General features: G+C 49.1%; 2 protein-coding genes across 19 annotated transcripts in view; one reads left to right on the top strand and one right to left on the bottom strand.

Annotated features, from left to right (window-relative positions):
* Positions 1–9,952, bottom strand: part of SYS1 (SYS1 golgi trafficking protein) — a 32,995-nt gene continuing 23,043 nt past the window's right edge. The window contains exons 1-4 of one of the 3 annotated variants that reach the window (XM_046678571.1): positions 4,526–4,599; positions 1,979–2,125; positions 1,649–1,786; positions 1–674 (exon numbers count right to left, since the gene is read on the bottom strand). In XM_046678571.1, the coding sequence (XP_046534527.1) occupies positions 469–674; positions 1,649–1,786; positions 1,979–2,125; positions 4,526–4,583 (549 nt within the window). In that variant the 5' untranslated portion in view covers positions 4,584–4,599 and the 3' untranslated portion in view covers positions 1–468. Of the gene's footprint in view, positions 675–1,648; positions 1,787–1,978; positions 2,126–3,866; positions 4,165–4,525; positions 4,600–9,952 lie in introns of those variants that run through there. The other 2 variants (XM_046678575.1, XM_046678574.1) reach the window with 2 other exon arrangements.
* TP53TG5 (TP53 target 5) overlaps positions 3,964–9,952 on the top strand; it is an 18,722-nt gene continuing 12,733 nt past the window's right edge. For 10 of the 16 annotated variants that reach the window (XR_006891055.1, XR_006891058.1, XR_006891056.1 and 7 more), the window contains exons 1-4: positions 3,964–4,098; positions 6,237–6,487; positions 6,902–7,026; positions 8,182–8,326. Coding sequence is in view for 7 of the 16 variants with exons in the window: in XM_046678563.1 (XP_046534519.1) it covers positions 8,261–8,326 (66 nt within the window). In the remaining 9 variants the exon portion in view is untranslated. Of the gene's footprint in view, positions 4,099–6,236; positions 6,488–6,804; positions 7,027–8,181; positions 8,327–9,069; positions 9,128–9,952 lie in introns of those variants that run through there. The other 6 variants (XM_046678562.1, XM_046678564.1, XR_006891057.1 and 3 more) reach the window with 5 other exon arrangements.

The following is a 9,952-nucleotide window of genomic DNA, read 5'->3' as shown; positions in this document are numbered from 1 at the left end:
GTTGGTATATTATTATTTGTTTATTATTTATACCGTGCCCTGTTCCAAAACAGGACGTAAGAAAGCAGGATGGCTGGAGTACCCACCCACTGGGAGTGCTAAGGAGTTCATGGCCACTTAGAGACACTGGTTTAGGAGACTCTATCAGAAGGCTGCAGGATAGTCTGGGGGAGGGAGGAGTGCTAAGAAAAGCAGTGGCATCTTATCCTACCTCTTCTTTCATCTCCTCACTTCCAAGCCCTACGTCAGGAGGAAGCCAAAGACTGGTGGGCGGCTTGCAGCAGGAGAAGGTTAGCAGTAAAGCAGGGGATGGTTCGTTCTCAGAGAGGTGCACCATCCCACCCTCCCTTCTTCCCTCTGGTGCCTACTGCATGTAAAGAGTCTGGTCTTCTCTGAAGGGCTCTGGGGGAGCCTCGGGTCTCATGGAAGAAAAGCCAGCTCAGTCAGTCTGTAGGTGGAGAGCCACCGCTAGCTACAGGCTCCAGGCTCTGCCCCTTCATCACCCCCACCCTCCTCTTCGTCAGACTGTGCCAAGGGCGTGTCTGCTCCGCCGTCACTGGGATTGGGGCTGTGCAGGTTGGTGGATGAGTCAGAGGATGAAGAAGAGGTGCGGGATGCGGTCCTGTCTAGCATGGGCAGTGGCAGGCTCAGGTCCTCTGAATGGTCGTCCACCCCTGCCCAGAGAGAAGAGCTAGTCAGGGTCACAGATAGGGCTTCAGAGGCCTCTTAGAGATGATGTGGCCAGGAGAGACTAAAGCTCAGAGAGGGGCAGGGACTTGACCAAAGTTACTCAGCCAGTCCACCAAAGAGCCAGGGTCTCCTGACTCCCAGTTCCTTCCACTTCACTACACCACGTCTGGGTTCTAGAGTCAGGTTGATCAATTCAAGAGTTCAAGTTCTACCTACATCACCTACTTGCTACTGAGTAGCTTTGAGCAAACCACTTGCCATCTCAAGGACCCTGCTCCTTCTCAGTAAAAAAGGGACACCTACCTTCCAGAGGGTTTTGAGGATGAAATCTAAGAATGCTGACAAAATGTCTGGCACATAGCAGGCCATCAATAAATAGTAGCAGTTTTAAATAAGAGAATATCTATCTTATAGGTTAAGCATACCAGCTTTGGAGTCAGACAGCCATGGTGTAAACCCAGCTTTTCTGCTTTCTGGCTATGTGACAACTTCTCTGAGTCTAATTTCCTTCTTTATAAAATGGAGATAATACCACCTGTCCTAATAGGACATTGTAAGGATTTAGATAATATATATAAAATACTTTAGCACAGTATTAGAAACCTAATGAAGTACTCAATAAACATCAACATTAAAATGACTAAAACTGCTTAGGTTGCCTAATATAAAAATTACATTTTTACATTATTTTAATTCCATTAATTCCATTAATTTCAAAAATGTAAAATTAACCAAGGTTAAGGAGGTTGGGCATTCCTAGAACTTTGGACTGGAGGTCTGTAACCCACTTCCTCTCAGGGCAACTTCCCTAAATCAGAACAGACAGCTGAGGGTGGAAACGCCCACTTCCAGCCCATACATGGAGACTTCCCCAGCCCAGCCTTGCAGCCTCACTTCAGGGCCCTGACATCCAGCTCTGGGTAACTGGTGCCCAAGTCCCCAAAGCACAGGGGCATACCAGACGTCTGGGGGGTGGGCGGAGGATCTTCACAAGGCAAGAACACGTCTGCTCCGTCCTGATCTCCAAGGTCAATAAGTTCCACTTGCTCCAGCGTGTCCACATTCACTTCCATGGATGAGATACTACCTATGGGGGCTACAGACCGAGAAGGGAGCGAGTCAGGAGGAACCAGGCTGGAGCCGATAGGATGGTCAGAGAGATGTCAGGTCCAGAGATAGAAGTTTAGAGGGCCAAGAAAACAAGAGGGGAGGGGAGCCCAAGATTCAGGACCCATAAGACTTCTCCCCTACCCCACCCTAGTCCTCCTCCCCAGGACTTAGAACTTACGTCTCTGCGACTCGAGATGCAGGTGGGATAGGGGGAAGACAAACTCGGTCTCTGGCTGTAAAATGTCCTCAAAGAATTTCTGCCGCTCCCGAAGGCGGAGCTGCTGGCGCTCCAGGGTTGCCCGAGGATTTGGGTCCATGTCAGCTCCTGGAGGGTAGAAGAGCGAGCACAGCTATGGAACGGAGGGGGACTACAGTGGGGGCTTGGGCTTGGGGAGCCCCCACTGGAGCCAGCATCTCAGCAATGGGGCCTCGGGTTCCAGCCTGGACACTTGTGGACTTGGTTACCTCCTTCCCCTTCCTGGAAACAAAGCTAATTACCACACACTCTAAGTCTCCTACAGAGGCGGGGCTACCCTAGCTCCACAAAGGGGATGCCAGTTCCAGGCACAGCAAAAGAGGCTGCTCTGTGTTCAGGGACACAGCCAATGGCCAAGTCTCAGAATCGTGCCCTTCTGAGAGCAGTTGGAGGGACTGGTCCAGCCCAAATGGGGGAGGCACTTCTACTTAATGGGCGAAGGCCAGGGAAGAGGACAGGCTAGAGATCTCAGGGTGGAAGGTCCTCTTGCTCCAGTGCTGCAATTCTGGTTCCGGCCCGTCTTCCAAAATCTACAAGAAGACAAAAGCACCCCCTCCTCTCCTCTCTCTTCACACACGCACACACACACACACACACACACACACGCACACCCATCATCACCATCTCCTCCAAACTCTGCTCTTAAGTCACAGACCTCACTTCCAGTTTTGGCTCTGTCCCTAAGAAAATCATCTTTCTAGCCTCATTAAAATGGCATAATTGTCCTACCTGCCTCAAACACAAGACACTGCTTGTGAAGGTGCTCTGTGAAATGTAAAGCTCTAATTCATGTGCTATTTAGAGGACGATCACCTCTTCTCTGTACTCCCACAGCTCTTTATTTGAGCTCCTCTCCTCTGACACATCTCACTGTTTCATCTTCCCACTAGTCAGTGAGTAGCAATTGGAAAGGCGGGTCCTGGGTCCAATTCAGATCAGGCCCCCAGTGCTGAGAGCTTTGCAGAAGAGAGCTCTGGGCCAGCCCAAGCCCTGTGCATTCACTCCCACTCGCTCCATCTCCTTCCTGGCATTCGCTCTGAGCTCATCACTGGAGGAAAGGGAGCATCTAGTTTGAGGACCAGATCGTCATCCCCCGCAGACTGCTTTCCCCACCTCATCTGGTTTCAGCGTATCCGAGACCCTGGCCTCCATAGGCGCGGGGGACGGGGTTGGGTCGCGAGGGACCCAAACCCAAGTGGGCCAGGCAGGGCCAAGGAAGTGTGGGGAGACCATGTGCCTGCGGGCTGGCAGTGGAGGAAGGCGCTGACGCCGATTCCTGGGAAAGGCTCTTAGAGCTGCCGCCCAGGTCACCACGCTAAAAATACCCGGGGCTCCTGGGGCCGTCTGCTCTAGCAGCGGGTAGGGGGAGGGAGAAACAGTAGATGGGCTGCTGACGGGGACCGGGGGATCCGGGGCGCCCCCTCTCTTTTCCCCTCCCCCTAACCCCATCAATCTCACGAGATTGCAGGGGCTGCCCCCAGGAGGGCCACGGAGCCGACGCTGGAGAGACGAAGGGAGTTGTTTACGCAACTAGAGGTGCTAGGGACAGGGGTGAAGACATTGGGAGAGATTTGGGGACAGGGGGCTGCCAGGGGCCAGTGAAATGGAGAGCGCCCTCTCGGTCTCTGCCCCACCCGCACTGGAGTCAGCAAGAGCGAAAGAATTCCCTAAAAAGGGACGCGCCGCGTCCGCGGGGGTTGGGAGGGGAGGCAGTGGAGGGCCCCCCCACCGGCCGCTCCACTCGGGTCCCTGTGCCCCCCGCCTCCAGGCCCTCGGGCGGCACCTGCGCCCGCCGCCGCCGAGCCCCTACCTGCCGCGCCCGGCGCCCCCGCTGACTCAGTCTGTCCGCTCCGGCAAGACGGCGGCGGGGGCGTGAGAGCGAGCCGCGCCGGCCGGGGTGGGGCTGCGCCGGGTCTCCCCGGGGACGGACGGGCCCTGGGAGCCGGGAACGAGGAAGAGGCGGGAGGCGGAAGTGGGGGAGGGGCGGCGGCGGGCACACGCTCTCGTCTCTCGCCCGGCGGCAGGAGGGATCCCCTTCTGAGGTGAGTGCTCGTACTTCCAGAGCGGGCAAAAAGTTCCCGGTACGCATCCTTCCTCCCCGCGACCAACCAGACCCCTCCGCACCCCGGCTGCCCGCCGCTGCCGCCGCCCGTGCGCTCGGCTCCGCGCGCTCGGATACATCTGCTGCGCCCCGCCTGCCCGCGCAAAGGCGCAGCGGGGACACGCGCGGGCAGTCGGCCCACGCACACTTGCTGCTCCCCGACTCCCCGGCAGCCCCGATGCAACGAACACGCACTCGCGCACCCTGACTCCTCGGCCACACTTGGCACGCTTACGCGCGCCCATCTCGAGCAGGCGCACACAGAGAAAGAGAGGCTGGGTACCTGTCGGAGGGGGAGGGCGCTGACCCAGTGCCGCCCATCAGGGCAGGTGCACCGCGGCAGAGGACCCCCTAATCCTGGGACTCACCTGGCAGCCCCACGTTCCTGGATCCAGGACAGGACAGAGCCACCGCCCAGTTTTCCATGCACTGGGCGGAATCGGCGCCGGGACAGGGCGGGTCAGGGCTGGGGCGGGAGCATTGAAGCGGGCCCCCAAACACCGGCGAAGAGCCAACCCCCCCCCCCCAGGGTGCTTGCTAAGAGGGGCGCTGCACGTCGGGGCTGGCGAAGGTGGAGGGGCGAGGCGCAAACTGTGGGCCGAGAGGGGAAATGCTTGCCCCCTCGCAGCGCCTCCAGATTAGCGCCAGAAGTGTCCAATATATCGGCTCCTGGACCGAGACTCTGCCCATTCTCTTCCACTTCCCTTCCACCCATCCCCTTGTGCTGGTAGCTCCAGAAGCCAGGAGGGCCGGGTCAGAGGAGGGGGGTGCCTGTCGGAGATGCTTCTGCCGCGGGGTCTCTTGATCATTCATACAACAAACAGCCTCGAGCAAGCAGGGAACTAGGAGTCATTCTTGGCACCTCTCAGTCCTTCGCTGCCCACATTAAAATACACCTCCATTTCCTGTCGATTTTCTTTCCTAAATGTCTTTCTAGAATGCACTATTCCTCTCCGCTTCCACCACCATCTCTCCCTTGGCTCTTACAGTAGTAGCCTTCTATCTGGTTTTCCTGTACTCACTCGGGCCCTGCTACCTCCATTCCCCACATAGCAGTCAGTCATCATTTCAAATCTTCTGATGTGCCACCCCGTGCTTAAATCCCTCCACTGTTAGAATAAAATCTAGGCGCTGATACCTGAGCTGAGTCCGGAGGAACTAAGCTCAGCAAGCAGAGAAGAGGGGGAAGGACATGTGCCAAGGGATGGAGGTGTGAAAAGTCCTGACACATTCAGGTTCCCGGGTCAGGGCACCAGCACTCTACAGATACCTACAGCACTGCCTCTTCTCTTATTATTGGGATCTCAAAACATCCCCGTGAGAAAAATACAGTAAACAGGGGCCGCCCCGTGGCCGAGTGGTTAAGTTCGCGGGCTCTGCTTTGGCGGCCCAGGATTTCGCTGGTTTGGATCCTGGGTGCAGACAGGGCGCGGCTCATCAAGCCATGCTGAGGCGCGTCCCACATGCCACAACTAGAAGGACCCACAACTAAAAGTATACAGCTGTGTACCGGGGGGCTTTGGGGAGAAAAAAGGAAAAATAAAATCTGTAAAAAAAAAAAAAAGAAAGAAAGAAAGGAGAAAAATACAGTAAACAGCTTTCCTACTGTTCTACAAGCAAGGAAACTAGTTTGTGGGAGGCAACAAGTGCAGTGGTTAAACGCACAGGATGGTAGTCAGACCCTCTTGACTGGTGTCAAGTGCAGCTAGTCTAGCTGTGCATCCAGCCAGCTGTGTAAACACAACTTCTCTGATCCTTGAATTCCTTGCCTATTAGATAGGAATAATTAATCCCTACCTCTTAGGAGATAATTCATATAAAATGCTTAGTACAGGATTTGAGCACTTAGGAGAAGCTCAATAAACGTTAGCTGTTTTGACTGTAATGCCTTCAGAGAAAGGGAGGAAACTGCTTTCTTCCATGAATTTCTGAAATTATGGGAAGTACACCCTAATAGTTAATAGTTGTATAGAGCTTATTATGTACCTGTCACTATTATAAGTGCTTTGCAAATATTTACTCTTTTAATCCTCTTAACAATCCTGTGAGGTAAGTACTATTATTATTTCCATTTTACAGATACTATACTGAGATACAGACAGGTGAAGGCACTTGTCCAAGGCCGTAAAGCGAGCGAGTGATGGAGCTGGAATTCAACCCAGCTAGGCTGCTTCAGAGACTGTGCTTATAAGCACTACTCCCAGCTTGCTCCCCTTTTATCCTGTTGCAGTTTTCATCTTCCAGGAGACATTTTGGACAGTTTGATTCTTATTCCTCATTAATGGATGGAGCAGATACTTGGTCCCATTTCCTAGCACAGAGGAATGAGGGTAAGTAAGGAGTACAGTGGAGGAGAGCTCGGCTCCCAAAGTCACCTCTCCCGTTTTCAGGCTTATTCTTGGGAACAGGACTCCATAGATGTTTTTGACCTGTCCCCAAGATAGCGACAGATCAGGAAACTCTGTCCCTTCCCTTTACCAGATATTTGTCACATGAAGGGGTGGAGGGGGAAAAATAATTCAAGAGGCTGACCTGGAAGGGTGTCAGCCAAGAGAAAGACCCAGGCAGTGGACCCAGGAGTGGATGGCAAGAGGTGTTGAAAGAAGCACTATAAAAGAAATGGCTTGGATTTCTGGCTTCCATCTAGGACACAGAAAGCTGGGAAGAGCATCATTACCACACTAATAACAATATTAAAAAATTGTTAGGTAATCTATGAAATTATAACTTGTCAAACCCATCAGAGAGCTGAGGTTGCAGAGCCACCAGTTAACCTGCATTCCAAAGAAGAAGGAGCCTCCAAGAAGGAATGGGATGCAGGCACTGGCACACTGTGAAGCGAGAGGAAGACGATGTCTCCATGCAAGCGGTAAGAAGAGTTCGGCTACAATTTTTATTGAATTGCTAAAGGCCCAGTGGGGCTTACATGACCATACAGAATCCATGGGAGTCACAGACACTAAAAGTAATCATAGAAACAACAAAACCCAAACATAGTTCAACTCCTGACAAGATTGACTCAATCCTCCACACTAATGGCCTGAAAAAAGAAGAGAGATGACAATTTCCAGGCATAAATAATATTGACCTCAGTCTCTACTGTTCTACACATTATGTCAACAAATCAATCAAAAATTACAATTCACACACAAAAAGCAATTTTAAAAACCCAAAAAACAAAAAGCCCTATTGTCAATCATCAAAGCAATTAACAGAATCAAATTCAAGACACAGATAATTTTCTAGAGTTATGTGACAGAGAATTTAAAACAACTATAACAGTATGGGAAAGGCTCTGTTGGAAAATATGGACAACATGTATAAATAGAAGGGGAATCTTAGCAGAGAGATGGAGACTGTAAAAAACAGTCATATGGAAAATGCTAGAAATTTAAAAAGCATGTAACAGAGATGAAGAATCCTTTGGCAGGCTCATCAGTAAACTCAACACAGCTGAGGAAAAAATCAGTAAACTTGAAGATAGGTTAATAGAGACTAGCCAAACTGAAACAGAAAGAGAAGAAAGAGTGAAACAAAACAAAAAACCAGAAGATCCAAAGCTAACTTATGTGTAATTTGAATCCCAGAAGAAGAGATAGAGATAAACACACACACACACACATATTTGTAGAAATAATGGCCAATAATTTTCCAAAAATAATGAAAAAAAACACAGAGCCACGAAATTCACAGAATCCAAAAAAGATTAAATGCCAATGCACAACACACAGACACATAAGTAAATACACACACAAACAAAAAATATGATCTATCATATTCAAATGGTTGAAAACCAAAGATAAGGAGAAAATCTCGAAGGCATCTAGAGGAAAAAGACACACTGCCTACAGATGAACAAAGATAAGAGTTATAGCAGACTTTTCATTAGAGAATAAGTTATATGACCAGAAGATAATAGAGTGATAGCTTTAAAATACTGAAAGAAAAAAGCTGTTAACTCGGAATTCTATACCCAGCAAAAATATCTTTCAAACATCAAGGAGATTCAAACCCTTTTTTTCAGGTGAACAAAAACAGAAAATTCATTCCCAGCAGATCAGCGCTACAAGAACTAGAAAAGAAGTTCTGGAGGCAGAAAGAATATGATATTAGAGAGAATTTCGGATCTACCTAAAGAAATGAAGACCTCTGGAAATGGACAGAAAAAGGTAAATATAAGAGACATTTTTCTGTTTTTAATGTTTTTAATCACTTTAAAAGATAATTAATTGACTGTCTAAAGGAGAAGAGTAGCAATATATTGTGCATGTACAACATAAGTAAAAGTAAAACGTATGACAACAACAATAGTAAAAACGATGGGATGAGGAATTGGAAATATTCTGTTAAAGGATCTTTCTGCTATAGAAGTGATATATATATAAGAAGTGATATACTATCATTTGAAGATTGTGATTAATTGAAGAGATATATTGTAAATGCAAGGGCAACCACTAAAAACTTTTCTTAAAGAGGTATAAATAAGAAGCCAATCATGGAGATAAAATGGAATCATAAAAATATTGGCAGGCATCCTCCCTGGGCCTCTTTGTGTCCAACACATCTTGTTGAGTATGTCAGGATTGCAAGAGTCTGACTGCTCTTTCACCTGGGCCCTTGCTCAGGATTGTTAATACGGCTGGCAATTTTGAGAGATGAGGTCATGGCTTTCTCAGAAAAAGGCAGGCTTGCTTACTGCTTGCTATAAAAGTGCTAGGTCTTGGTCCCTTAGCCGCAACACAAACCCACCGTGAGTGTACTGTGCATCTGGACACTGTATCACTTGTTGGACTTAGTGTCAAGGGAGCAGCGCTCAACCACGTTGATGTTCATGTTGCTCGGGATGCTATGAGTAATAAACTGTCTCCATCAGATGCAGTAAATATTACTGTCTACTTTTGGTACCCAATAGGTTGAGGTTTTTCCCTGAGAAAACATAATCCAAACTAAGGAAGAAAAAGAGAAAAAGCGGGCTGGCCCCGTGGCCGAGTGGTTGGGTTCGCGCGCTCCGCTGCAGGCGGCCCAGTGTTTCGTCGGTTCGAATCCTGGGCGCGGACATGGCACTGCTCGTCGGACCACGCTGAGGCAGCATCCCACGTGCTACAACTAGAGGAACCCACAACGAAGAATACACAGCTATGTACCGGGGGGCTTTGGGGAGAAGAAGGAAAAAATAAAATCTTTAAAAAAAAAAAAAAAGAAAAAAAAAGAAAAAGAGAAAAAGCAAGAAAAAGCACAAATGGAAAATAGAAAACAAATAGCAAGATGGAAATTGTGTGTGTTTGTGTGTGTGTGTGTGTGTGTGTGTGTGTGTGAGGAGGACTGGCCCTGAGCTAACATCTGTGCCAGCCTTCCTCTATTTTACGTGGGATGCCGCCACAGTGTGGCTTAACAAGAGGTGCTAGGTCCCTGTCCGGGATCCGAACCTATGAACCCTGGGCCACCGAAGAAGAGGGCGCAAACTTAACCACTTCACCACCAGGCCAGCCGCAAGATGGAAAATTTTAATCCAATTTGATATGTCAATGAAAGATAACCAGTTAAAAGACAGACCAGTAGATTTGAAAAAAAACAAAAGGCAATAATATGCTGTTTACGAGAAACCCAATTTAACTATAAAGAAATAAATGGGTTAAAAGTAAATGGATGGAATAAGATACACCACGCAAATAGTAATCAAAGCAAATTGGAGGCAGTACTAACATCATTCAAAGTAGACTTCAGAAGGGTGTAGACTTCGTCACTACTACCAGTGATGAAGAGGATATTACACAACAGCAAAAGGTTCGATTCAC

This window comes from Equus quagga, chromosome 12 (assembly GCF_021613505.1).
Source record: "Equus quagga isolate Etosha38 chromosome 12, UCLA_HA_Equagga_1.0, whole genome shotgun sequence".
Lineage (NCBI taxonomy): Eukaryota > Metazoa > Chordata > Mammalia > Perissodactyla > Equidae > Equus > Equus quagga.
This window is presented reverse-complemented; position numbering and strand designations above follow the sequence as displayed.